General features: G+C 52.1%; 8 protein-coding genes across 8 annotated transcripts; 5 read left to right on the top strand and 3 right to left on the bottom strand.

Annotated features, from left to right (window-relative positions):
- Window positions 1-132: 132 nt before the first annotated feature.
- POX_d04816 (uncharacterized protein) lies at window positions 133-8,323 on the bottom strand (the record flags this gene model as incomplete). The annotated part of the gene is made up of 4 exons (XM_050113675.1): window positions 133-6,975; window positions 7,076-7,309; window positions 7,381-8,154; window positions 8,276-8,323. 4 exons carry the CDS (start codon window positions 8,321-8,323, stop codon window positions 133-135), a joined length of 7,899 nt encoding a protein of 2,632 aa, XP_049968626.1.
- A 4,824-nt stretch (window positions 8,324-13,147) lies between these two features.
- On the top strand, window positions 13,148-15,321 carry POX_d04815 (NADPH--cytochrome reductase; the record flags this gene model as incomplete). The annotated part of the gene is made up of 2 exons (XM_050113674.1): window positions 13,148-14,938; window positions 15,025-15,321. The coding sequence occupies 2 exons, from the start codon at window positions 13,148-13,150 to the stop codon at window positions 15,319-15,321; spliced, it is 2,088 nt and encodes a 695-aa protein (XP_049968625.1).
- A 958-nt stretch (window positions 15,322-16,279) lies between these two features.
- POX_d04814 (uncharacterized protein) lies at window positions 16,280-20,096 on the top strand (the record flags this gene model as incomplete). The annotated part of the gene is made up of 5 exons (XM_050113673.1): window positions 16,280-16,374; window positions 16,504-17,189; window positions 17,270-19,176; window positions 19,257-19,703; window positions 19,794-20,096. The coding sequence occupies 5 exons, from the start codon at window positions 16,280-16,282 to the stop codon at window positions 20,094-20,096; spliced, it is 3,438 nt and encodes a 1,145-aa protein (XP_049968624.1).
- A 601-nt stretch (window positions 20,097-20,697) lies between these two features.
- On the bottom strand, window positions 20,698-21,264 carry POX_d04813 (uncharacterized protein; the record flags this gene model as incomplete). The annotated part of the gene is made up of 1 exon (XM_050113672.1): window positions 20,698-21,264. One exon carries the CDS (start codon window positions 21,262-21,264, stop codon window positions 20,698-20,700), a length of 567 nt encoding a protein of 188 aa, XP_049968623.1.
- Window positions 21,265-21,925: 661 nt separating this feature from the next.
- POX_d04812 (uncharacterized protein) lies at window positions 21,926-22,469 on the top strand (the record flags this gene model as incomplete). Its single annotated transcript, XM_050113671.1, has 3 exons — window positions 21,926-21,958; window positions 22,031-22,281; window positions 22,352-22,469. 3 exons carry the CDS (start codon window positions 21,926-21,928, stop codon window positions 22,467-22,469), a joined length of 402 nt encoding a protein of 133 aa, XP_049968622.1.
- A 1,451-nt stretch (window positions 22,470-23,920) lies between these two features.
- Window positions 23,921-24,214, top strand: POX_d04811 (uncharacterized protein; the record flags this gene model as incomplete). The annotated part of the gene is made up of 1 exon (XM_050113670.1): window positions 23,921-24,214. The coding sequence occupies one exon, from the start codon at window positions 23,921-23,923 to the stop codon at window positions 24,212-24,214; it is 294 nt and encodes a 97-aa protein (XP_049968621.1).
- Window positions 24,215-24,406: 192 nt separating this feature from the next.
- POX_d04810 (uncharacterized protein) lies at window positions 24,407-25,286 on the top strand (the record flags this gene model as incomplete). The annotated part of the gene is made up of 2 exons (XM_050113669.1): window positions 24,407-24,855; window positions 24,995-25,286. 2 exons carry the CDS (start codon window positions 24,407-24,409, stop codon window positions 25,284-25,286), a joined length of 741 nt encoding a protein of 246 aa, XP_049968620.1.
- Window positions 25,287-26,063: 777 nt separating this feature from the next.
- POX_d04809 (uncharacterized protein) lies at window positions 26,064-27,577 on the bottom strand (the record flags this gene model as incomplete). The annotated part of the gene is made up of 2 exons (XM_050113668.1): window positions 26,064-26,539; window positions 26,671-27,577. The coding sequence occupies 2 exons, from the start codon at window positions 27,575-27,577 to the stop codon at window positions 26,064-26,066; spliced, it is 1,383 nt and encodes a 460-aa protein (XP_049968619.1).
- Between the last annotated feature and the right edge of the window lie 401 nt (window positions 27,578-27,978).

Here is a 27,978-nt window from a genome sequence, read left to right as displayed (position 1 = left end):
ATACAAACAAAAGTCGATACAGACAGGGCTTCAGATAGCCACCACGAAGTGAAGGACGCTAAAATGATAGCTTGCGGAGGACGAGAACCCTGCCAAAAGGAAGGCACCACGGAGAGCCTATACTTCTCATTCTCATGACTTGGGGGAGGTGGGATGGCTGGTTGGACCCGTGAGATATTCCTCCGGCACTTTGGGGACTCGGGGTGAAGTTGCCGTTTGTGCCATAGCGCGGTGCTGGGCGCGGAGATGGTCGCGCTGGCGCTCTTTCTCACGACCATTCGCTGCGCCACCGGTGAGTCGACGCATGCCGCTGCGGATCATAGACTCGAGAGAGTGAGATCCGTCAGTGGCGCTGCGCACCATCTGTGGCATGGGAGGCTGGAGGCCCTTTTTCCGCTCTTCCAGATCTGAATATGCGTCCTCGATCTCATCATCCGAGAAGAAGGCTGATTCATGCACGGCAATTGGGGGTGTTCCATGGGAAGCTACCTGTTGAGTGTGAGCATAGAGATTGTTCGCAGGCGACGTGACTGATCGAGTATGAGACGGCGGACGGAGAGCTTGGAGATTGCCTGGTGATTGATTGATTGGTGAGCGCATGGTTGGGCTATCATAACGGGAATTGACTGGGCGGGATTCAGCTAAACCGTTGTGGAATGATGACGTTGATCCAGTGCGTGCGAGGGATTTCCGTAAGATGGGCGCCGTCTGCTGATCATACAGGTGTGCATTTGTATCGACATAGCTTCCCATGAATCCACGGTGCATTGGATGGGCGGCTGAACTCAGCGAAGCTACGCCAGAATCTGTTTCCTCGAAGAAGTCGTCCAGGCTGTCGAGCTTTTGGACTATATCACCCATATTCCCATCGGTCAGGGTGTCAATCGATTTCATGGTATCAGCCCTCATAGGGAAGAATGTGTCCTTGAAATCATCAGCCCGGAATTCGACTTCCGGCGCCATCTTCTCCTCTGGGCTCATTGTGTCGGCATCGGCACATGTGTAGAAAACGGCATGAACATTGTTGCGCGTCACTATTGATTGTGTCGCAGGCATAGGGATAGACCACCCTGTCTCTTCAGGTATTCCGTAGAGGCTCTGAATACGCTCATATTCTTTTCGAATGGCATGCGAAGAGACAGCTGATGCCATGCTCATTCGTATGTGATGCCGCTCCATAGGGTTGCCCGATACGGTCATAATATTGTCCAGAACACCCAGAGCTTGCGGACACAGGTCGGTTTGAAGAAGTCGCAGCAAAGGAGAAATAAGATCAGGGCCATGGCAGGTCACTTCATTTCGCCGCATGTCGACCTCTGGAATCAAGACACAAAGGACTTTCATCGTCTTGATCCGGAACCAAGCAGTTGTGTTGGTGAGAAGACCCATGAGGAAAATCAGGCATTGGAAATCGAGCTGCGGGAAGTAATAAGACTTGATCTCCGTCACAATATGGTTTAGGAAAACATCTTCGGTCTTGTACTGCTGATTGGCAAACCCAAATAGCGAGGCGGCCAACCGGGGGCATCGCTCGTCCTCAGCAACGCGTGCGAGCAAGCTTGCGTGCATGATTGGCTTTTGTTCGGTAAAGCCCTGGTCGAAACACTGGAGGAAGCAGGGAAGGTTTGCCAAAATAGTGAACAATTGGCGTGTCCCATCTCCGATGAGTTCATTATTAGGCAACCCACTCAGAATGTAGAGTACATCCAATGCGCGATTGAACGACTCCGATGACTTGATTCCCTTGAAGACCAAGTCTTGAATACCCTCAAATCCGCCCTCCCATTTTGGGGGCTGCCCATCTATCAGCTGCGATATGACTGTGGGATCACTCAAATCTATCTTTTCGAGAATCTTTTCCAGCATGCCAAGACTCTCGACAAACTCGCTCTCGTGTATTGTATTGAGACAAGCACATGTAGTCCAAAACAGCTGCGGGTGCTGCAAGAGCTCAGACGATGTCATAGAGCTGATGGTAACTTTGAGGGTGGTCAAGATTTCCATCGAGAATGATTGATAATGTTTTCCTTCGTCAGCAATCGTTGTGGACAGTCGGACAAGCATGTCCGATAGCATCGGTGAGTCCAGAGAGGTTGAAATGCAGCGGAATACCTGGAATGAGCGGCACGCAAGATGAGGGACAGGGCAAGAGGTCGCCCAGATAAGAGCCTCTTTCGCCCACATATCGTTCAGCCCATTGTTTTCAAACCCAAAAAACCTAACCACTTGACGGGTCACGGTCGCCATTGCTGTGAGCACACGCCGCCCATTGGCTTCCTCATCGCCTGCCTGATTTTCCCCGTACTCCCAGACAACGGCGCTATCGCTCTGTCGAATCAGTTCGACAAAGTCCTCAACGGCCTGATGCATCTCAGCAGGGGCGTCATCGGCTAATTTGGCCGCAACAAGCTCATGAATCAGATGAACCAGCATCTCGCGAGCTTGCTCCTGAACCGTGCCCGTATAATGATCCCAAAGAATGAGAACGACATGAAGCAACTTGATAACATGTTCCATAGCGAGGACGACAGGAGCTACCATCAAGTCAACGAGAAAAATGAGAGCGACTTGCCCTAAGAAGAGTCCAGCTTGTTTGTGTCCTTTAGGAAGCACTGTGCTCAGATCCGCCACGTAGGGCAAATTTTGAGTCTCTGGGGGCTGCGGGGTGATCTCCTTCCGGTCCTGTACCATGTTTCGCGGGATAACCAGCAGCAGGAAGAACTCAATGACTTTAGAACCAGCAGGAGTCGACGCAAGGAAAACCACAACCTGCTTGGCATACTCGACAAAGTTTTGCTCCTTTCTCTCCAAGCACAGATTGATGATAAAGTCAAGGACAACCTGGACATTGCCGCCATGGGGACCTGTGGCCAAAGCTTGCCACATAGCTTGCACTTGATTTGGTAGCGCAGAGCTACAGCGAATCGTGATCTCGAAAAGATTTGCGAGCAGCATGTACGAGGACGCGGTTGGCCCGCCATTTGGATCCACTTGCAGCTCCATCGCCTGAATCCAGGGTAAAATAGCAGCAACCATATTCCGCTGGCTGTCGGGTCGAAGATTGCGGAAGTGCAAGGAAAACTCCGAGAAGAGCGTGAAGGCCAGATCAGCGTGGAGAATTGCAAGGCGTTTTGAAGTCTCAAATTGAGCCAACTGGTACACCGCAGTCGTCTTGTCGGAGATGCTGATGTCAAAGTCTTGAAGGCGAGAGCTCTTCTGCTGCCGCTCCTCAAGTCGGCGAAGCAATTTGGCCGATTTCATTCGAATCTCGCGCTTTGGACTGCCAAGAGTGACTAGTACGGCGCCCAGAATCCTCCAAAATGGAAGTTTGTAATCGGGATATTCGATCAGGACTTCAGTTGACACTTCAAAGTAGCTTTCGAGTGCTTTGGGGTGTTCGGCCACGTAGCACATCTCAATCGATCGCTCCATGAGATACGAATGCTCCTTGTTGTGGACAATGAGATTTTTCAATGCCCGACGCCCGATGGAATGCCACTTATCGCTGACTGTGTTGAAGATTATGTCCAGCCACGAAAGCATGCGAACGACGTCGAATTGAAGGACAGATCCGCTTTCTGTGGTGATGCTAATGGGTCCAGCCTGTAATGAAGTTTTAGCACTGAGAAACGAAGACATATTCACTCTTCTCGCACTCACACACAGGGACGCCATGGCGCTTAAAGCTGCGGCACGTAGGTTCTTCTTCTCAATCTCCATTGCAGCGGCTGCATTCTTGATTTCCCCACCAACTAAATGGTGAGACACAGCAAATTTCCTCATCTGTTCTTCCCTCTCCGAGATCTGGGCTTGGTTAGGCGAATATCCGCACCAATCTTCCATCAAGGAGAAGGCGGACTTCCTAGACTCGAAGGGCATCCAGCGGGATGGATCCCTTGTACGGTTCACACCTTCGAAAAGCTCTTCCATTAGGCCGCAGTAATGAAATCTGAGCCGCTGGAACTCCCAATCATTTTGAATCTCGGCGTCGCTGAGGAACATTCGAATGTCTTTCGCGTATGTAATGATATTGTTAACGATCCAATCGTCATTGTAGACCTCGGGCTCGCGCAAGAATTTGGAGGTCAATTTGTAAACATGAGTGACCTCAGTCCGTAAACGGTCGGTGTTTCGGTTTCGATGAGCGCTGCTGGGCGTCCGGTGATGAGAACTGATACGAACCTTCGCTTCTTCGTTGCAGGTCGTGACCGCGTACTGCAAGGATTCCAATAGAGTACGATACAGGTTCTTGTGTATGGAACCGAGGGCGACCACGATAGCATTACGGATAGAGTCCCTTTCAGCTGAAAGGAGAGGGATGACGAAGGCAAACAAGCTGCGCGCGGAGCTAATCTTGTCAGAGGGCTGGGCGCCCTTGGACGCTTTACGTGTATGCTGAGCATTTGCCAGCTGACTCTGCGACTGCGCGCCGACACTGGTGACAGTTGTGCAAGCCATGACGAGGTATAGCTTCCACTGCTCGACTAGGATCTCAGCTGTCATGTTGCTTCGCGCCACGGGACGGGTGGGGTATGGGTCGACTGGGGAGAATTGCGGATGCCGTGTCCGCTCTGCCAATGAAGTTATCATTTTGTGCATCCGGACAAGACGCGCGCAAACTATTTCGCGACCTAATGTGACGGCAAATGGACATGTTTCGAAGCTGACCCGGATGATGTTTGGGAAGACCTTGGCCCACAGTGTAGAATCGTACGAGACTTCACTACTGCACAGCTCTATCAAGGTGTTGTTAGAGGCACTCCCCCTTTTCCCTTTCTGTATGCGGCTTCGCTCGGCAACGGTCAGCTGCTCATCGTTCAGGTCAAGGATCTGCTGAGAATCAGCCTCGAGGATTCGAATGATGCGTTCATTTTCCTTGCCAAGTGCCTTGTCGAACTCGGTTATCAGGCGGAGAACATTGATCGCAAAGGCACGAACACGCCGAGACTGCGAGCAGAGAAAAAAGAGCCCATGAGACTCGATTTCATCAACGTGAGCAAGAACAGTCGACAGATCAAGATGCAGAGCTCGACTCCCCGTGAGAGATTTTTCGAGGTGTTCTGAGGACGCCTCTTTGGTTTTTTGCCTTATCTCGTCAATCCATATGAGGAGAAGCTCGACATAAAGTCTCAGGGTGGACTCGATGTGACCCGGTCCGAGCATCCCTTCATCTGACATGGTGGAGTATCGCGCATCAAAGTTGAAAATGAATCGAGCAAAGCCAATTGTGACCTGCTGAGCATGGGCCTGTCTGGCGATCGCCTTCAGAGAATCCGCTGAAGATTTAGCGATATTTGTTTGGACATGAGCAGTCCCAGTGCAAAGAAGATTGATGAGAGAATTGAAAGGTATGTGGTCCGAAAGACACCGAGGTAGTGCCTGTACGGCTACGTGAAGGAGACCGTAAAACCCTTGTTTTTGATCCACCGCACTCACATGGTCCTCCCTTCGACCAAACCCAAAGGCCTCCGTCAAGGGAGTCTTGGGCGTGGTGCCTCCGAACTTCTCGTCTAAGACAGCTTGTCCGCCAAATGTATTATCGCAAAGAATGGTGATCTTGCCAAGAACTTCGCAAAACCGAAGATAGTATTCCTTGATATTGTCACTCAACCTGGCAGTGTTGACAGGAGAAGACGATGAGTCCGTCCGTTGAGCAGATAATTGCGCTTTGGGCTCAGCGAGGAGTTGCGAGCGATGGAAGTATGTAGGAAGGGAGCCATCCATGAACGGATTTGGAAGTGATCCCGTGGGTATTGGGGGACAGAGCTGATCGCTTGTCTCAAGATCAGACATCGTCGCCAGGAACGACCGAATGCCAATCACCATCTTTTCGGGCTCCATTTGTTCGATCTTCAGCTCACGACCTGAAACAAACAGGTCTGAGCTGATCAGAGGGAAAATGATATTGCGGAAACACACATCCGGATACTTGAAGCCAATCATCCGAATCAGCTGAATCAGAGGATCCGCAAAGACAGGCTCCGCGCTGAGATATGTCCTTTTACCTGTGGGCAGGGCAACTTTGGTTACCTCCTCCACCTTCCGAAGGGTGGTTGTCGGAGAATCGGAATAGCGGAAGAAGTATGTCCAAACAAGACGGCAAATCGCATGCAAAGCGGGCGCTCGAGTTGGACGATCTTTCAAGCGTGGTGGTAAGCTCGCGATCATCGGCAACCATTGGGTTGAAAACGTCTCTTTACTCGAAAGGCAGAGCAATAGTGCGTTCAAGGAGAAAGAAGCAGCCCAGTGTCGAGGCTTTGCCATCAACTGCGTTAGCCGCGGGTGGATGATATCCAAAAATTCCTTCCAGCGAGTGAGAGACAAATCGACAACCGGGTTGGCGGCGATTGGAAGCAGAAGTCTCTCGACAGTGAAGCAGTAGGCCTGTTTGACCTTCTGGCCATGTGCGTTGACAAACAACCGAGCTACAGAGCGCATAAAGTCGCAAGACTTAGGCCAACCTTCAGGCGACATGGGCAGGTGCAAATTTCTCATTCCCAAAATAAGCAGTTCCACCTTGGCGTCACCGTCGCGGGAAGAGCCACGGGCCATTTCGTCCTTCTGATATTTGTCGAGTTCGGTGAGGAATCGATTGGCAACGCTTGGGAAATTCAGCTCACTCATTATTCCGAGCAATTGGCCATATATCCTCCAATTTGCCATTCGGAGAGGGGACGACGCAATCTGATCAGGGTCTACCGCTCTAATCTGGCCAAACACGATATCCTCCATTCGATCTGCCATATCATGAGTAATGGACGCTAGGCTGCTCTGATTGAAGATCTCGATCAAGACTCGGCAGACGAGATAGACGGATACCGTAGCACGACGCTCGATCAGAGCGATATCGTCAGGTCGACCAAGAAAACCTGATGATGGTTGTGTGCGATCTGCTGGGGTAGACTCGGCAGGGGCTTGTGTCGGTTCAGTATTTCGACGCGTGATTGCTCCGTTCTCAGTGATGATGGGCTTGGGCTAGAGGAAAACCAGGTCATTCATTAGCACGGATTTGCCCTCTCCGCGAATAAACAGCTGAAAACAGTCGACGGTCGCTGCCTCTTGGAATTCAGCATACCAAATCATTGGTCATTTGTCTCGCAGTGATCGCAGCATCCCCCTTTGCCTTCCGCCACAACATGATGGTATCGATTAAAGGCTTCGGCTTCTGTCTCGAGATATGACCGAGGGCCGAGATCAACTGGTCAAAACTAACGTCTGCACCGGGCCCGCAGACCTCCTCGACGGGAGCCTCCGATTCTCCCAGCTTCATGATCGCTTGGTTGATCTTGCTCTCAGCTTTACCGACAAACTAGTGGGTATTCCGGGTCAGCATCGCCCGTTGTTGACCGTCGGACCGACAATGATGCGCAGGGCTCCTACCGAGTTGAACAGATGATGCAGTGCATATTCCCCCACTGTCTTCGACTCCGAAGGGTGCTTCGGATGCGACTGGCTGTGGGACCGATCCCGCCTGCCTGACTTCCCTTTTGAATTCATTCGTGTGTGTCCCGCCGTTGCAGGACTGCCAGTCGCAGTCTGATCGGTGTCATTATCTCGGATAGTGCTCAACGGGCTCGAGACGCCGTGGGTGGCAGTCGGCGCTGGGTTTTGGTATGCCGCCGCGGTGTCGTGTTGGTCCAGCTTGGCCGGTGAAGCGCTCTCTTCAAAGCTACTTTGGCCGAAGGACGCAATCAACTCCGGGCTCAACGGACTGGCAGAAGCGGTCGAGCCTGCCATGCTCGTATTTCGAGAATGCTGCATGCCATGAACGATGGAGGTCTGGCGGTGATGACCGTACGAATTGGACGGTCGCCTTTCTAATCCCACCTCATAAGCAGCAGGCTGACCGGCTGAGATTTCGGGACTTTTGGACCCGGAGTGGCCGCGGCGGGCGTGGAAGGTCGGGGCTAATGTGGTCGGGTCTGCAGGTCGTCCACGAGCCGCAGAGGGCTCGCGACTATGCATCGGCGTTGACGAGGCTGTCCGCGTGCCTCGCCACTCTGAGGGGGACGCGAGATTGGTTTGCGACGCTAATTGCAGGTCATCGGCGATGAGGGGCAGCGGTGTCTGCTGGCCGAGGCCAGCGGCTTTACCTGGTTGAGATGCCACTGCGTCGGTGCAAGTGATTAGCAGAGATTTGAGGATTTGTAGCCACTGCAAACGAGGGAGGCGTCGGAGATTGTGGATAAGACATCTTGGAATTTGACCCCGACGGGGCGGCGGCTGGGAGGGATTCTCCGACGGAGGTCTTTGCAAAGGAGCCCAAGCAACTTACTGAAGGTGTCCTCGAGTCCTTAGAGACTCGTTGTTGGACGATTCTCATTCAGAGTGCCGTATCGAGAGATTCACCGAATTTCAAATGGAGGCACATCATGGCTCAATTCATGTTCTCGAGTCGCTCCGGATGGGAAGCTCGAGATCGGGCAGGGAGGAGGTGAGGCATGTGCTCGTTCCGCGAATGACGGACTCGGTGTCAGCGAACCAATTGCCGGCACGGGCGCTCAATTAGTGAACATTCGCTCTGATCTATTAAACATCCGCCAAACACCATGAACTCGGACAGTCTACAGATTTTGGCTCTTTCAAGTGCAGAAGATAGTACTCCTCCCGGCCATTTTGTCTGTTTTGACTGCAGAGATTATGAGATTCTCTTTGTTCAACCCTTGGCTGCCGTCACAGCCAGCACGAAGACAATCAAAGCAGAATTAACAGGGAGCATGCGCCCACAAACCAACGTAACATAGGATTCCATTCGGCAGAGACCAGGACCTCTTTTTAGCACATATCACGCCGTCGCTGTGTTTTATGTCGATCGGGAACGACGACATCAGCGTGTGCGGCTGTTAAGCTGTTCAGGTTATCGAAGTCGATTACGCGATCGTCTTCCTGGTCATTTACGAACTCACAGCTTCGGCCTAGGACAGGTGCTGAAGCCAATTGACTACCGTCTGGATGGTTCAGGGGAGTAATAGATTCCATATGACGAGGCCTATTGAAGATTTGTCTGGGCTGGACACGAACCTGCAGTGAATAGACGGTCCTCATGAAAACCAGTCTCCGTCCTGGGCTTGTGGGCGATATTATGCCCACGAGGTATCTAGACAGTACGTGTGTCCGGGGTTGCTTCCGAGCGTGCGATATGTAGATGGATGAAAGATACATGCTACTGTACCTTCCAGGTTGCGAGATTTGACCACTAGATTAACGCTCGCCTTTAACTTCCCCGGCTGGCATCGCCGCTCAGGTTAGCAGGATCTCCCTTCATTTTCGTAGAGAAAGCAGTGACCGCATTGATAGGTTGTAGATACGAGGTACCAGTGCCAAGAATGGCTGGACGGGCGCAAGCATGCGGACTCATTGATCAGTGCGTCATTTCTCCATGGGGTTCTATTCACCTCTGGGCATCTTTGGGGTAGCATATGCACCTCTTTATGTATGTATGTTGATAGATTTATGTGTGGCTTACCCAAATAATATCCACCAGAGAGGTACCAGAACAAAATAATCGCACTGTCCAGGGATCGACAATGAATATATAAGGGTTTAAATTTGGAGGTAGACCTAGGTCCAATGGATAGGGCGAGGATCAGATCGATCTGCTTGGGATGAATGAAGCTAATCTGGTATTTGCCTGAATGCTCCGCCAGCCATTGATCCATGACTATGTGAAGTAGCACGTTCCGTTCAAGCAGAGAGTAGTTTAAACTATATGTAGTATTTCCAATCTCATTCCCTCGCGTATCCGTTGGGTGTCTCTTCATTGGTCTTTTGAGCCCAGGTGTTTCGTAGATCCTGATAGACAGAAGACTGCTGATAAGTGAGATGTGGTAATTACACTAGAGGAGCCCAATAGGCCGTACATACTCTTCACTCGCTATTGAGTTGAAGTAGATTCATGTATACTGTACATACTCACTCCTGTCGTACGTTCGTTAGTACTTCAGTACTACCATGCAGCGGAATTGATCCGTTCCCACTGGCCAGTATTCCATACATATGACTGCAGAGAAGGTATTAGGGACTACAACGTCCCCAACTATGACCACGAGGAATATTTTGGATGGGAGAGCTGACGCAAGCTTGATGGCAGAGGCTCCGAAGGATCATCAGATCGCTGACCATCTCGGCTGGGCAAAGTGAACAGACATGGACCTTGCTGAGTAGTGACTCTCAAGTTACAGTAATACCTATACTTGGGAGCAATAGACTAATCCGTATGAATTCAGGAGTAAGTCGCCAAGTGAGAAGTCTTCAGGAGTCCAGGCTTGTTGAATTCTCCCATTCGAGTACCCAAGTCATCATGATTGCCTCAGGAGCTAAATGGGATCGGCATCTACTCGCTCACTGACCGACAGATAAAATGAAGTTCCCATCTCCGACCTGCAAGAAAACTGGGAGGTATGTAGCCTTGCATATGTCAGAACTGTGTTCATGACCTCATTGTTGTCCGATCTAGAATTGAAAAGGAGGAGTGGATAGCCAGGTTGGGAGCAATTGTAAATTATAAAATCGCCCATGACACACTGTGAAGTTCACGGTGTGAACTAAGATTACTCCGAGGGGGACTCCAGTGCCACGTTGGTCTGGGATGTCGTGTGTCTGAACGTACCCGACTTACTGACCTATACTAGAGTCGCCTGACTTGAGAATCTTCCATTTCCCGGGCGGGCGTGCCGGCTCCCCAATCTACCGAGGAATTCAAACAAATCGGGGCACGGAACATCGCAATCTCACGCTGCGGCAACCGGGAGAGATGCGTATGCCGACTAGCTTATGATTCGCTGCGACGAGGAAAGAGGGGCCGGAAGCGGAAACAAACGCGGGCATGGCGGAATCCGGGAGACGTGGGATCCTCCTGTATGTAGGAGATGTTCGACTATATGCGCTGGAGGTACTGTACCTACAGTCATACAGTAATATACCATGTGCATGCTGTAGTCGGACCTAGAGTTCTCTCAGGGCTGCGATCTACAACATTGTTGGATTAAATGGATTGATATCAGAGATATGGGCAGGTGCCGGGGCCGAGTAAAGCCCGGCTGTCCAGATGGCCCCCGGGTCTGTACTACGTCTTTAGTGGCCTGTGGGCTCGCAATTGACCTAGTAGGCAAAACCACTCCATGCGACGGAATCTATCCGTAGCTTCGTGCAGATCGCAGTTGGAGCTTGTGGACTTCATGTGCAGGTTGGCGCCTATGTAGGCTTGAAGCGCAGACTGGTCTGGGTCACCCAGTTCATAAGGTTTCCCATCTCATTACATCAATCTAGATCACATACTTACATACCTAGTCATCATCACTAGGTCGGTGCTGATAGCTGTGGATGGAACCTACCTATAGGCAGATCGGGTATCACACATGGCGGGGAAGCAATTTCCTTCCCAGTACTACTATTAAGTAGCTACTCGTTCCAGCTGGTCTACGAGTTCTACGTCCTCCAGGGCTGCCAATCGGCATGTGGCATTGCCTCTGGGCGTATGTAGTACATATTGACCTACATACCTATCCACCATGTACATCTTTAAGTATAAGTACTATTTGGAGCAGAAAAGCAAGTTACTTAGTAGTATATCGATGCTCGTACCAGTATGTAGTACGGCGTAGTTTGTACACTTCAGTGTCGAGGGTCCTTCAGTGCGGTATCTACTGTAGAAAAATATAGGTATTTCATGTTGGGGGCTGAGGAGGTACCTAGGTATTTGCGCCGAAGTCTTTTCCAACAATCTCATTCGTCGGGGGGCTGCCCATCAGGGAGATATCTCCTCAAGAGATCAAGGTATATGTACGCAGCACATCCATGTATTTGGTACCCAGAATAGGCATATTGAGTGCAGATCACTAGGTGCCGGTTGGAACTGGGCAATTCTGGTGGTTTCCTATATACTGTAGACGGAACTGGAGTGAGTAGGTACCGGGCGCCTCAAGACCGATTCCATGTTCCGGACTCCACGGTCACAGCCGAGGGCAGTCGACGGCGGAAAGTTGCCCGGCGCTTGGTAGCGGAGCTCGATTGTTGCAGACTGCAGGCTATAATAAGATGGCAGGGCGCATACGGGAGTCTTCAAGGAGCACGAGCGTATGCCTAGGTCGCGTTAGATCATCTACTTCAAAATCTCCTCGATCTGATCAGTTCTCCATTTCAACCAGCAGGGTGCTGTCATTATCGTCTACCCTTTACACTGCCTCGACTCGTTGAAGTACATGGATGGCACGAGCCGGCTACCCAAATCCCGATCTGGAATGCGAAGAGGCGAATTTGGAGGTTCTCCCTTCTCTCATCAACTTTGCTCAAGCTTCTCCTTCTTGGGGTCCAATTTCTCCCCTACCTCCGAAGTCTTTCTATCGTCGATTGTAACGCTGGTTTGAGCTCAGCACAACAAGGAGAGTGCTGCTGTCTTGTATTACCTACCCGCTCCTCTTTTCTATTCCTTCTCCTCCCCCTCAGCCCTCATCTCTGTCTTTTTCATCGGCTGCTGCGGTCTAGCCTCCACCTTTTTTATTCCTGCCAGCACAATTGTTGTTCTTGCGTCAGCGTCGGAGGCACCCCATCACTCGCGCCGGAGATCTCTGCGCCCGGCACAGCAGCACCGGATCTGCTGCATCTCTGCACTGAGTCACCAGGACTTATCTTGCATCTAGCGAGAAGTCTCCGTCTGTATTTGGCAGGTGAAAGCTCCACTTTTAACCTGACCGGCACTGCCCGCAGTCTGACCACTTTGTCCTGATCGTCCGCCCTCGAACTTTGTCTCTTGCTTCTTCATCATCCTTTTCTTTTTTTTTTCTTCTTCTTCTTCAGTGTCACTGTCTCGTCTCGACTGGCTCCAAATTGGCCTGAAGGGTTTGGCGACCGCTTAAAAATACGGCTGAGGCTTCCCGCTGCTGATTCTTGACGACACGTGGGGGATCTTTGATCCGTACTTGTCTCCCTTTTTCTTTTCCACACTTCCCCCCCCCTTTGCCGCCTCGGAGCGATCCACGCCCCTCCGTCGCCGATTTCTCCGCTCCTCAGTGGAGCCGCCTGCCAACAAACTCTCTCCTCGCGAGAACACGACACTATTTCAAGCAACCCTTTTGCCCGTTGCGCAAGTTAATCGCGACCAGTCGAATTTGGGCCTTCGGACGCCCTCTCATCGACGCTCGTTGCCAGAATGGCGCAACTCGATACCCTTGATCTGATCGTGCTGGTGGCGCTCTTGGTGGGCAGCGTGGCCTATTTCACCAAGGGCACCTACTGGGCCATCCCCAAAGACCCTTATGCCAATTCCCCCGCCACCTTGAACGGTGCCGCCAAGAGCGGCAAGACTCGCAATATTATTGAAAAGATGGACGAGACTGGCAAGAACTGCGTGATTTTCTATGGCTCACAGACTGGCACCGCCGAGGATTACGCCTCGCGTCTGGCCAAGGAGGGCTCTCAACGGTTTGGTCTCAAGACCATGGTCGCCGACATTGAGGACTACGACTACGAAAATCTGGATCAATTCCCCGAGGACAAGGTGGCCTTTTTCGTGCTGGCAACTTATGGCGAGGGCGAGCCGACGGACAACGCGGTCGAGTTCTATCAGTTCTTCACTGGAGACGATGTCGCCTTTGAGAGTGGCGCCACCGCCGAAGACTCGCCACTTTCCTCTCTCAAGTACGTCGCATTTGGACTCGGGAATAACACCTACGAACACTACAACGCTATGGTCCGTCGTATCGACGCTGCCTTCACCAAGATGGGCGCGCAGCGCATCGGTACCGCCGGTGAAGGCGATGACGGTGCGGGGACGATGGAGGAAGATTTCCTCGCGTGGAAGGAGCCAATGTGGACTGCACTCTCCGATGCGATGGGTCTCCAGGAAAGAGAAACTTCATACGAGCCTGTTTTCTCCGTGACTGAGAATGAGGATAAATCACCCGAGGACGAGTCGGTGTATCTCGGAGAGCCTACCTCTGCGCACCGGGCCGGCCAGCCCAAGGGACCCTACTCTGCTCACAACCCGTACATTGCCCCAATCGTTGAATCTCGTGAACTGTTCACTGTCAAAGACCGCAACTGCCTGCACATGGAAATCAGCATTGCTGGAAGCAATCTCAGCTACCAGACTGGTGATCACATCGCCATCTGGCCCACCAACGCGGGTGCCGAAGTTGACCGGTTCCTCCAGGTCTTCGGTCTCGAGGAAAAGCGTCACACTGTGATTGATATCAAGGGAATCGATGTCACCGCCAAGGTCCCAATCCCTACTCCCACCACCTACGACGCTGCGATCCGCTACTACATGGAAGTGTGCGCTCCAGTCTCTCGTCAATTTGTCTCGACGCTGGCTCCATTCGCCCCTGATGAGGACAGCAAGGCTGAAATCGTTCGATTGGGTAACGACAAGGATTATTTCCATGAGAAAATTGCAAACCAGTGCTTCAACATCGCCCAGGCACTGCAGGCCATTAGCTCCAAGCCGTTCTCCGCCGTCCCCTTCTCCCTTCTCATCGAGGGACTGAACAAATTGCAACCCCGGTACTACTCTATCTCATCCTCGTCCGCTGTTCAGAAAGACAAGATCAGCATCACCGCCGTGGTTGAGTCTGTTCGCCTGCCCGGTGCCTCGCATTTTGTCAAAGGCGTCACCACCAACTACCTCTTGGCTTTGAAGCAGAAGCAGAACGGCGATCCTTCCCCCGACCCTCACGGTATGACCTATGCTATCAAAGGCCCCCGGAACAAGTACGACGGCATCCACGTGCCTGTTCACGTCCGCCACTCCAATTTCAAGCTCCCCTCCGACCCCTCAAAGCCGATCATCATGGTTGGTCCCGGTACTGGCGTCGCTCCATTCCGTGGCTTCATCCAGGAGCGTGCCTCCTTGGCCGCCAAAGGCGAGAAGGTTGGCACCACTGTCCTGTTCTTCGGGTGTCGGAAGCGTGATGAGGATTTCTTGTACCAGGACGAATTTAAGGTAAGCCGATTGACCAGCTGCTCAGCCACTCACGGCAAATGTTTGAGGTTGACAACATATTGACTTTTTTTTTCTTTGCTTCACAGACCTATCAAGAGCAGATGGGTGACTCGCTGAAGATCATCACTGCTTTCTCTCGAGAAGGACCCAACAAGGTTTACGTCCAGCACCGTCTGAAGGAGCACGCTCAGCTGGTCAGTGACCTATTGAAGGAAAAAGCCAATTTCTACGTCTGCGGCGATGCTGCAAACATGGCCCGTGAGGTGAACATCGTCCTCGGTAGCATTATTGCTGAGCAACGCGGCATGCCATCTGAGAAGGGTGAGGAGATGGTCAAACACATGCGGAGCAGTGGCAGCTACCAGGAAGATGTCTGGTCATGATTTATGATGTGGTGATTGTTTGTTTCATGCTCGTGTTTCCATTTTCCTTCAGCCATCTGTCATGGCCAGCTGTAGTCATAGTTCTTTCTTCCCTTCCCCGACTCCGCTTTTGTCCTCCCCTAACGTCTAGATAGCCTGGCCCATCAATAGATCAGGGAGTTTGTCGAAGAGGCATGGATCAAATCCATGGTGGCTCACACGACCGTGCGAACGCATTCGGATTTTTGCCAGTCCTACTCGAGCGACTGTCTTCTGAGACCCTCAACGAAGCTTCCCTGGAATTTGCTTCTTTTGTGGGCATCGCTGCCCTTCTGCTTCTAGGTTGAAGATGATGAAATGGTCTTTATGAGATTTGAGAATTTCAAAAGTCACCAAACAAGAATATATTCAACATCCAATTTCCTCGTATTAATTCCAAGGACATGAACAGCATTGTCGCCTGAGGTAATAGTGGAAGCAAACATGATACGACCTGACGCTTTTGCCCCCCACCGAGCTTGCTCGTAATTTGTGCCTAGGAGGTGAAATTGAATTGGGGGAACACAGTCGGACTAGCTAGCGAAACAAGATTGTTTTAATGCAGAGAGATCATGGTGGAATTAGGATGTTTCAAAAAGCTTCTGCGCATTTGCGTGGCCAGGTCTGCGCCTGTTTGCGGATGTAAGCGCGGAGTTAAACATCGTCATCGGCACCCGCTCCGAGAAACCGGCGGCTACTGGCACCTCTCTGTGGCTGCGACTCAGATTCCGCCTATCTTCGAGAAATGCACCCGATCCCCGCTGTCAAGCTCTAAACCCTTGTCATAACTTTGAATCGTCTGACCTGATTTGACTTGTCCGGTCGCATATTGAGATAGGCAGGCTCTATACGATCCCGCAGTGGTCCCACGTCAAGCTGCTGTTGGCCCGCACGAAACCAGAAGCTAGGCGGCACACCGCAGCTTTACAGAGCCATCGCCATGGCCTATGTGGTGCCCATTCACCGAGCAAGTGGCATCCGCCATGCGGTGAAGCTGAACTTCATCAACGCTGAAGAAGACTGCTTGGTCGTAGCGTGAGTGAATCCCGCGTTCTAAAATACGGCAGGACACAGCTATCAGTGCTCTGTGCGCCTGGATACTTCCCTTGCTATACAACCCATCCAACACAAGCGTGACTGATGTGAAGTTTTGTGAATATCCAGAAAAGCCAATCGGCTCGAGTTCTATACCTTGACCCCCGATGGTCTCACCTTGGCGCAGACTCACGCGGTATACGCGCAGGTCACCATGCTCGCGCGACTCCCAGCACCAGCCAATTCGCCGACCGATCACCTATTTGTCGGCACTGACCAATATAACTTTTTCACTCTGGCATGGGATTCTTCCAAAAAGAAGGCCCGCACGGCGCGTAGCTACGTTGATATTGCAGAGCCATCAGCTCGCGAATCCGAGACCGATCCGCGATGCTTGGTTGATCCTAGTGGACGCTTCATGACGGTTGAGATCTATGAGGGCGTCATTGTTGTGATCCCGATCATCGAGCCGACCAAGCGGAAGGGGAGGCCATCGCAAGCCATTCAGCAAGCCGAGCCCCCGCAGGTGGGTGAGCTCGGTGAGCCAACCGCGACCCGGATCGATGAACTCTTCGTGCGGTCTTCGGCGTTTCTTCATTCTGGGTCCAACCAACCATGGCTAGCGCTGTTGTACGAGGATAACCAGAAGAAGGTCCGCCTTCGGATTCGGGAGCTGGAGTACAGTCGGGCGACTTCAAGTGGGCCGGCCGATGCGACCTTCAAAGAAGTCCAAGAGAAGAAATTGGATGGTGGTATCTTTGCGCATGAATTAGACATGGGCTCATCACACCTGATCCCAATTCCGGCACCATTAGGTATGCTAACATCCATCACTCCACCATGTCGGTTCTTTGAAGAAACATCCTCATCTTGATTTAATTCGTTTTCGATACAGGTGGTCTGATAGTCCTTGGAGAGACATCCATCAAGTACATTGATGACAATGCCAACGATATGATCTCGAGGGACCTTGAGGAGGCTACTGTTTTTGTGGCCTGGGAAAAGGTCGACAGCCAGCGGTGGTTGCTCGCCGATGATTATGGGAGACTCTTCTTCCTCATGTTGGTCCTAAACAACGAAGGGGAGGTTGAGGACTGGAAGTTGGACTTTTTAGGAAACACGTCTCGCGCCACAAAGCTGGTCTATCTTGGCGGAGGAATCCTGTTCGTTGGTTCCCAGCAAGGTGATTCCCAAGTGCTTCGCATTGGCGACGGCTCCTTTGAGGTCCTCCAGACTCTGTCCAACATTGCTCCCATTCTGGATTTCACCCTCATGGATCTCGGCAACCGCACAAACGACGTGCAGACACACGAGTTCTCCACTGGACAGGCCCGCATCGTCACTGGGTCCGGTGCGTTTGACGACGGATCCTTGAGAAGCGTGCGAAGTGGGGTTGGCATGGAAGAATTGGGAGTGCTTGGTGAAATGGATCATATCACCGATCTTTGGGCTCTCAAGGCTAATAGCGCAGGGGAATTCCTCGACACATTACTTGTTACATTTGTCGACGAGACGCGTGTCTTCCGCTTTAGCAGTGAGGGTGAAGTCGAGGAGCTGGAAGAATTTGTCGGATTATCTTTGACAGAGAATACGCTTCTAGCATCGAACCTGCCAGGTAACCGCATTTTACAAGTGACCGAGAAACGCGCCGTCATTTCCGATCTTGATGGTGGCATGATTACTTTTGAGTGGTCATCTCCGTCACAAAAGGCGATCACTGCCGCTTCATCAAATGACGACCATCTGGTGCTGGTTGTCGGTGGTCAAATATTGGCAACCTTCTCCTTGCAGAATGAGGCTCGCCTAATCCTAGAGAAGGATATGGGAGCGGACCTGCAGATCTCTGGAGTGACGGTCCCGTCCAAGCCCGCTGGAGTCTGCGTTGTGGGTTTCCCACAAAGCGCCAAGGTCGCGATTTTGGACATGTATGATCTGTCCGAGCTTCGAAGCCAGTCTCTTGGGCAGACCGGGGACGCGTTTCCTCGTTCAGTGCTGGTTGCAGATGTCTTGGCTGACTCTCCCCCCACGCTGTTCATATCCATGGCTGATGGCAGTGTGATCACATTCACATTGGATCCAGAAACCTTTGCACTGAGCGAAATGACGAAATTGATCCTTGGATCCGAACAGCCAACATTCAAAAAACTTCCCCGGGGTGATGGGTTGTGGAATGTCTTTGCCACCTGCGAGAATCCTAGTCTTATCTACGGTTCCGAGGGCCGGATTATCTACTCTGCAGTGAACTCGGAAGGAGCATCACGTATCTGCCATCTTAACGTCGAGGCCTTTCCCGGATCGATTGCGGTGGCTACAACGCGGGAACTCAAAATCGCCCTGGTCGACAAGGAGCGGACAACTCAAATCCAAACACTACCCATGGGCTCGACTGTGCGCCGGGTAGCCTACTCACCCTCCGAGAAGGCATTCGGACTTGGCACAATCGACCGCAAATTGGAGGACGGCGTAGAAATCGTGAAAAGCCACTTTGTCCTTGCAGACGAGATCCTTTTCCGGCGTCTCGATGCAATCGAACTTCACCCTGATGAACTTGTTGAGAGTGTGATTCGCGCCGAGTTGCCGGCCGGGAAGGATGAGACTGGAAAAGAGCTGAAGAAGGACAGATGGATTGTGGGCACGGCCTACTTGAGTGACGAGCGAGAAGATTCGATCCGCGGGCGGATCCTTGTCATGGAGGTTGACCACGGTCGAAAGTTAACCCAGGTTGCTGAATTAGGGGTTCGCGGTGCGTGCCGTGCCTTGGCGATGATGGGTGACCGTATTGTTGCAGCACTGGTGAAGACTGTGAGTTATCCTAATTAACAATTCCCTCGGAGAAGAAGTTGCTGACTCAATCGGTTCTCCCTCTTCTTTTCCTTTGACAGGTGGTTGTTTACAATGTGGCCAATGACAATTTCAGCAAGATGAAGATTGAAAAAACAGCGACCTATCGCACATCGACTGCACCCGTGGACCTCACGGTTGTCGGTGATCTGATTGTCGTGGCAGATCTGATGAAGAGTGTCTGTATCGTTCAGTTCACCGAGGGACAAGACGGGGTGAATGACAAGTTGGACGAAATTGCACGCCATTACCAGACTGTCTGGAGCACAGCAGTTGCGTCTGTTGACCAAGACATGCTGCTTCTCAGTGAGGCAGAAGGCAATTTGGTCGTGCTCTCTCGAAATCAAGGCGGCGTCACCGAGCAAGATAAGCGCCGCTTAGTGCCTACCAGTGAAATTCGCCTGGGTGAAATGGTCAATCGAATTCGCCCAATTCACATCCAGCAGCTCGCTAGTCTGACAGTGACACCGCGGGCTTTCCTCGCTACGGTTCGTTTCCCTTCCCCTTGGGCACCGTCTGTTGCCACGCAGCATAACTAACGTACTTTTGTCTAATTTTTCCCCCTTTCGGTGTCACAGGTTGAAGGTTCCATTTATCTCTTCGCTCTGATCAACCCTGAGCACAATGACTTCCTCATCACGCTGCAGAATGTCATAGCCAGCAAAATCGATTCCCTGGGCGGACTATCGTTCGACAAATTCCGGGCTTTCCGGACACTGACCCGAGCTGCAGAGTCGCCGTATCGCTTCGTGGACGGCGAGCTGATCGAGAAGTTCCTTGATTGCGATTCCGCACTGCAGGAAGAGATCCTCGCTGAGGTGGGCTCGCGAGACGTGGCGGAAGTTAAAGGAATGGTCGAAGCCTTGAGACGGTTACATTGATATCATGTAATCATTTTCATGTATGATTTACTGCCTTCGTAACTCCATTTCGGGATCACCGTGGGCCGAAAAATAATCATCAATTGGGAGGTGCTGCGTGAGACGCACCTTCGACGCAAGCTACGATTGACGCTGCGAATGTACCTGTTCATTTCCTTCTCCTTTCAGATTTGGCTCGCTGGATGAATGCTTCACTTGATTCGCCTTCACATCCCACAAATGGATGATATGGGCAAAGGCAGTTTCTTGGATAGTGGTGAGGACTTTTTTCTCTCGTCCCACTTCAATTCCAGTCATTGAATTAAGTATTCGGATTATACTTCCACGTCTAGACCTCTCTGGCATGGCCACGGAACCCGCATCAGCTTCGTTCCTCAAGATGCTGAGTATTGTACATTGGAAACACAAAAAATAGCAAAGATACCCTCTGACAAGACACAGCCGCAGCCACAAAAGCCCACACAAACCAACGCCATCAATGAACCCACCCAACACTATGCACAAAACATGTAGCTTTTGGTTCTCATCGAGTCAATTCGACGGACACATCCTCCAGTGCCACACAGACCGTCTGCAGCGAATCTCAAGTCAAGGACCTCGTCTAAATGTCCTTCTTGTCGACTGTCTCTTCCTCACTCCAATCCAGGAGCTCCATGATCTGATCCTCGGTCAGGTTCTCCGCACGCTGACCCTTGGCTCGATTCTTCATGTACTTCTTCTGTCGCTTGCGCGCCATTCCATGCCATTCGGGCACACCACTCGCCTGGGCGAGCTCATCCTCTCCGTCCTCCTCGACCTCGTCATCGGTGTTTTCCACCTCGCCAAGGACCTTGCCCTTTTCCCCACCCCGCAGCGTGTTCGCCGACATCTTGGCCTTCTTGCCACCCCATTGAGCCTTTTCCTTTTCCTTCTTCTCCTTCTCCTTCTGTCGCTCGCGGTCGTGGAGCCATTTGAAGAATCGCTCCACGTATGGACGGATGATCAGGTAAAAGACAACACTGCCCACAACTTTGGTCCACCGATTGGCATTGACGTTGGAGAAAGAGGCCACAGTGTTTCCCAGTAAGCGGCGGATGGCCGTTTCGATCACAGTGTAAATCTGGGAGAAAAAGTCGCTGGCAGCTTCTGCCGCGCGATCGCCCAAGTCTGAGGGGCGTTGGTCAGCCATGATTGCTGGGCCACGGATCACGGGGGGTTGCGATCCTGCTCGGAGGGCGCTGGTCGGGGGTTAAGAGAATCGGAGGTGGAGGGGTGAGCAGGTAGACTCGGTAGACCGTCGATGGAATCGTCAATTGATGATAAGAGGGCAATCAACCGAGAGAATTACGGAGAAGCCCCGAGCAGACCGAGGAAAATGAGACCGGCTGTTGTGAAGGTTTGTCTACCAGTCTGAAAAGGGAAGTTGCGCGATTATTGACGACTCGGCAATTTTGGGCCGTGAGCTGTCCTTTTTCGGAAAGAGCACCCAAAAAAGTTCCAAAGCGGAAGGGACTCAAAAAGGCCTTGACCCTCGTGAAATTCTGCCAGGCGTATGTTGGCCGCTTCCCCAAGGCCCCGCAGAATCCACAGGCATCCCGGCAACTCCTCCCGCCTTCACCGCCGTCATTCCCGATCAATCATACGACAGCGGTGAGTCACTTTCTGTCGGCAATTCCCTGAGAGTCTTTTCCACGGAATAACAGTTGGTCCGGGGGATCTGTATGCTGCACGGGTGGACCACCAATCAGCATCATGGCCGGGAGTCGACGATGGACAGGACATGCCTGCCTCCCGACTGATCCATTAGCGGTTTGAATCCTCCAGGATTCTATTTCATCTTCCCTACCAAAATGGAGCCAGTGGAAGAAGCGGGCCTAGAAGAGGTAATTTCTTCTTGCTCCAAAGCCAAAGCCGAGCATTGCCTGGTCTGCAGTATTCTAACGCGTTGGGTATAGCGCCTTAAATCTGCTCTCTGGTTATCCATCGGCAAGATTGTCGATGAGGAGACGATGAAGCTGGGTGTCAATGCGACACCCCAGTTTATCGGTGCGTTGACCGAGATTGTGTGGTCACAAATCGGTACGTGGATGGGTGTCTTCTGGGTGCTCCTGGGGGTGTCTGCCGTTTGCAAACACCGCGAAGGAATCGATGCAGCGCTAAACCATACGGCAGAGACGGTCGGACAGGATCTCGAGTCATTTGCCAAGTGAGTCTCAAGACTTTGTGTTGTAATGATTCTCAAAATCGGAAGTGTCCTCGGCTCTAATGTCTGACAGGCACGCGGGACGGTCCACCATCAATGTCTCCGACGTGATGCTTCTCGCTCGTCGGAACGAGGGGCTAGAATCAATTCTCCGCGCCTTTGTAGAGCAGCAACATGAAGAAGAGTCATGAATTGACACGATACGGTGTGTCGTACTCTCGTCAATCTTTCTGGGTTGGGGTGAAAAGCCTGGGCAATCCTCCAACTCCAGATCTACGGATTCAGGCAAGGCCTCATCAATATGTCAAAGTACAGGTCACGGGGCAATGTATGACGAAGGAACTAGGTAGTTCAGTCGAATCTCTTCCCCCTACATGTATTTCTTTTGATGTACAGGCTCTAACCTTGTGTGTTTACATAGTATTCCACGTACTGGTTAAATACCTCCAATTGTGTGGACGATGGAGACTCATGGTCGGAACGGTGGCTGAGCTGTGGCTGTTCCGCTCCACCGCTTCTCTCGTTATTCCATTGCGCAAGTAGCGAAAGCCCAAGATGGGGCTGTGGGTAACCGGGGATAGTAGTAGGTAACCTGATGGGTTAATGTGGCTGGACAAAAAATGATCATTTATGTGGCACATGGATAGCCGAAGCCACAGGAGCCCACTGCAGCAGGTTGCTGGGAGGAGGGAATACCTAACACATTGGATACTGCTGGAATCGACCTCGAGGATGATGCCGGAATAGATTCGACTGTGGTGAGCGTAATGGAAGATTTTCAACCCTCAAAATTTGTCAGGGCACTCTCACCAACATTATATATTAGCGCCTGTAGATGGAACACGGGCACCTACCACTACTACTACTACTACTACTACTACTACTACTACTACTACTACTATACTACTACTACTACTACTACTACTACTACTACTACTACTACTACTACTACTACTACTACGACAAGTGACCTAGCCGGAGGTACACACACCTGTGCGTATTTCCATAGTAGTGCGACAAGTCCGCCCGCCCGGTTTCTACTTCAACGTTCTTCCCCGTATGCCCGGATGACCCATGTGTACGTTCACAACCTAGCCCCCAATTGGGACTGATGTGGCATGACGTGAGATACCGCACCAGTCTGTGTATTAGTGTCCATACCTAGTAGGGACTAGGGAGTACCTCCTAGGTCCTCTAGGTTATTAGCCAGATCCATTTTGCTCTTCTACGGGGCTCGTACCGACCCAGCTCCAACAGCATTGATCTTCCTGTTGATCATAATATTCATGTGGTGGCGGATAGGCTCCGCCGAGAAACTGCAGCCACCCACACCACCGTGTCGATAAGGCCGGGGGGAGGGGGGGGCCAGAACGAGACCGCAGATTACGTATCGTCAGTGTTTCCTGAGGACGAGGGGTGGGAAAAGACTCGTCTCTGGAGGTGTCTTCCATCATGATGAATTACTCTCTTCGTCTCATTCGTTCTCGTGGTCATCCCCATTGGGGTTAACCTTTGCGCCCCTTCCACAAATCAATTGCCAAGCCAAGGACCCCTACTGGGTTGATGGACTCGATTGACTCGATTGGCTCGAGTGCGGCTGTTGATTGGGTACCCATTCTTCACCCTGACATCATCAACGGAAATGGCTGCTTCTCCTGCTGGACGTGCCGCTCATAGCCTCATGCAAGGCAACATCATTTTCAACCCGTTTGGTGGCGCAGACAAGGTCCTAGCTGGAGAGTCCACACGGAAGGAAAACGTGAAAAAAAAAGTTGCCAATGCGATCATGCAGTTGTTGCCCTACGGGGGGTTATGCGAGCAGCTGCGCCAGGGTTCCCACCCCAAGGGTCTGCCTCCACTGATCTTCAAGGGTTGCGTCGCCCAGGGCTGCGCAAAGGACTGGGCTGGTTCAGAGCTGAATTCGAAGGTCATATAATCACTCGTCCATCCCACCCTGCCTGTCCGATTGTCCACTCGTTTCGGCTCTGATTCAAATTCTTGTCACTCATCATCTCCCACCTCACCTCCTCCGAGTGCTGGACCCGAGTCATCTTCTCTCCCTTTTAATTACGTCTAGAAAGACTCTCGATTCCACCTACTTGCAGCACCGCGTCCATCCTCAATCACCATGGGTGCCGGCGGAGTTGTGCTGCGCTTTTTCAGTCTGGCCATTCGGGTCCTGCAGTTCCTCGCCTCGGCCGTGATTCTGGCGATCTTTTCATACTATCTGGCTGTGCTCTCGCGCCATGATCTGGTCATCCCCACCTGGACCAAGGCCGTCGAGGGTCTGTCCGGGGCGGCAGCGCTATACAGTCTGCTTGGCGCCATCTTCGTATGCTGCCTTGGAGGCGTGGCCTTCTTTGCCTTTTTGGCGATTGTGCTCGATGTCTGCTTCATCGGGGTGATGATCGCCATCGCCGTCTTGACCCGACGAGGGACGCAGAGTTGCACGGGCTTCGTTCGAACTCCTCTGGGCGATGGAGATGCCACCAACCGTGCCGACACCCCGGCGGGAACCAGTTTCCGGACCTCCTGTAATCTGCAGAAGGCTGCCTTTGCGGTCTCGATTATTGGAATGTAAGTTTCAATCTCCACGCCATCTCGCAGTCTAGCCAGGCGATGGCTTTCTCTCACCCTTGTTCTTGGCCTGACTGTCTCTAGCTTCTTCTTCCTCATTTCCATTCTCTTCCAAGTTCTCTTGGCTCGCCACCACAAGCGCGAGAAGCGCTTCGGTCCCTCGCCTGCCAACAACTACACACTACGGCACGAGCCGCAAATGGTGGAGTCGCAAGAAGACCTACCCGGAAGCCTCTGGTGGCATCGACACCCTGCCCGCACACCCCACCCCCACAGACGTGGAGTTCGGCACGGAAAAGCAACCGGTCCAGAAGAAGCGCTTCGGCCTCTTTGGCAGAAAAAAGGAACCTGTTCCTGTCGCCGATACCAACCCGGCTGCAGGCCAGAATGGTTATGGCTACGGCGGTTCCGCCTATACGGGTAACATGTAAACAGGGCCTTCACCATGGCAGTCCACGCCGGGACAATGTTTGTTGCGAGACGGCACTGGGCATCCGACGGTCTTGTATACCAAGAGCCGGAAAATCGTGTCGCCTTCTATGATTTGATATGCTGTACATGATGAGCCCGCCTGTGAATTGCTTTGACTTTGACGGATTTGGGCCAGCTCAATGACGCCCGTCGAGCTGCTGCCAGAAGATGAACACTTGATATCCTCTTCATCTTGATGCGAACGGTGACGAAATTGTCGTTTTACTGCGCATTGCCTACACGAGGGCAAGGAAGCCGTAATAATTCTTTAATTAATAGCTATGATGAATTGAATGAACGTATTCACTCCTACCAACACCGGGGGGATCCAAACTACTTTGACAATTTTCAAGGCGCGCAAGGGATAGGGAATCCAGAGTAAGGTTCCAAGAAACCCCCTTTGACTTGTCAGCCTTGAAAGAGGAATAGAACAACAAAAGACTCAGGCCTCGAGACGCGGATGCCATATTATGCACACGAAACAAAAAGGGAAACCAGTCCAAACGGGCGGCCCAACTCAACTTGAAATCACAAAGGGGGGGAAAACGCCAAGCCTCGTGAAGTACAATCATTCGGAATGAAAAAAAAAAAAAAAAACATCAACATCAACAGAACGGAGGAACGGGAAACGCTGGATCTGGAGGCTCATAAGGAGGTCCTACCGTCAGGGCATTGACCAAATGAATCTGAAAAGGACACCAAAGCAAAAAGCAAAAAGAGGCTCCGACTCAGCACGTCTAAGCTGCTCGAACCATGTGACCGAGTTGACAGGACATGCCGCGAGCGACAGGACCCATATAGATGGGACGTCCGTTGGAGCACATGGCCCAGGTACTTCCGTCCGGAGAACACAGCAACTCTCCAACACCACAGGGCCACTGCTCAACGTAACTGGAGAAGGCAGCGTTGGTGGAGGCGACCTCGTGGTGGAGGTCGCCCGTCACACGATTGTCGGCCGTGGGAGCTGCTGCCGCAGACGAAAGAGATGAAACCAACTGGGCCAGTTGAGCGAGGCTGATCATAGTGCCGTCGGCAGTGGTGTCGGAACCGCTGGTGGCTGTTGTTGAAGCAGCCGAGGCTGGGGTGTCGCTCGTCGCTGGAGACGCAGACGAGGAGGAGGTACCCTTGGCCTCGGGGGCATTCGTGGAGGATGAACTCATGGACGAGGATGATGTCGCCGGGGCTGCAGACGTGGCCAGAGTTGACGGGGCAGCTGTGGAGGACGTCGCCATGGTATTGGAAGCGGCCGATGAAGAGGACGAGCCAGATGTGGAGGATGGTGAAGATGAACTGCCGCTGCTACTCGAACCGCTGCTACTCGAACCGCTGCTACTCGACTCGAACCGCTGCTACTCGAACCGCTGCTTCCACCAGTACTGCCAGTGCCACTACTGAGGAAGGGTGCATCTCCACTGCACTTGTAGCCTTTACCGCTGGTATCAATCTTGCCGACCACATTGGGTCCCGGTTGAGGGAAATCGACTTCCTCGCCTTCCACGGTCACACAACCACCCGCTTGATTCACATTGGCGACGAACATGGCGGGCCGACTGTCAAAGGCGGTCGTCGCGGATGAGATGGATGAATCCATCGCCATGGCTGCCTCCGACACCTCTCGTGGCACCATACCAGGAACTTGAGGCCGATGGCCTGGGTGACCATGGTGGCCCGGAGGACCGTGGAAGGTGTGGTTTTTGTACTCGTTTGGCCAGAATGAACTGTCGGCGGACTGGGTGTTCACTCTGTCCGGGTCGCTCTTGGTGCCCTTGGTGGTTGATCCACCAATGGTCACCATTGCACAGTTCATGTACATCTCTCGGTTTCCAACTTTGTTGAACCAGGTCCAAGCAAGCAGAGCCTCACCACTGGGTGCGTCAGATGGAATCTGGAACGAGTAGTTTTTGGAGATGGGACATTCGCCAAGCATTGACTCGATCACTTTGAAAGTCTTGCCACGATCGTACGTCAGCGAGATCTGGCAAGAGCCTCCCCCATGGACTGCGCTGCCGTCGAGCTCGAGCTCGTAAGTCTGTCCCGGCGAGTAGCTTGCTTGGGATGTGAATGGATCGTTGGCATAGCCCTTGCAGGGAAAGTTCGACCCGGATGAATCCAGTGGATTCGTGTAGGAATAGTCCTTTTGCTCGCTGCTGTCCTTGTTCAACGGACTGCGGATAGGATACGGCTTCATCATTTGCATATGCGCCGAGGCCCCCACCGCCAAAAGGCTGACACAGATTGCGGTTGTCTTCATTTCGGTGACTTTTCTCGTCTGCGAAGGACCTGGAAATTTCTATAGGCTTGTGTCAGCTGCATACAGTTGGACACCTGTCTCCAAACGTATACATACATTGATCTTTTATTTCAGTCCAAGGTCTTTTGCGTTCTCGGAGAGTAACAAGATTGGATGCGGAAGAATCAATCACCAGGATCGGACTCAAGAAACCCTTTCTCTGAAAAAATCACAATGTGAATTGCCAACCCTTGACAAACTCGCTGGTCGCCCTTTAGTATTAATAGGTCCGTCCCGACTATGTGCGCAATTTTCGCATTATAGTTGCGAGGAATGCGATTGCCATTCTCACGAAAATCCCGAGTAAACATTCAGGCGCCACCAAGTCTACCTCGCAACGCGAGGAATGCAGCGTGGCCAGG

Source organism: Penicillium oxalicum, chromosome IV (assembly GCF_001723175.1).
Source record: "Penicillium oxalicum strain HP7-1 chromosome IV, whole genome shotgun sequence".
Classification (NCBI taxonomy): Eukaryota; Fungi; Ascomycota; class Eurotiomycetes; order Eurotiales; family Aspergillaceae; genus Penicillium; species Penicillium oxalicum.
Note: the sequence above shows the minus strand (reverse complement) of the source record. Positions and strands in the feature narration are given on the sequence as shown.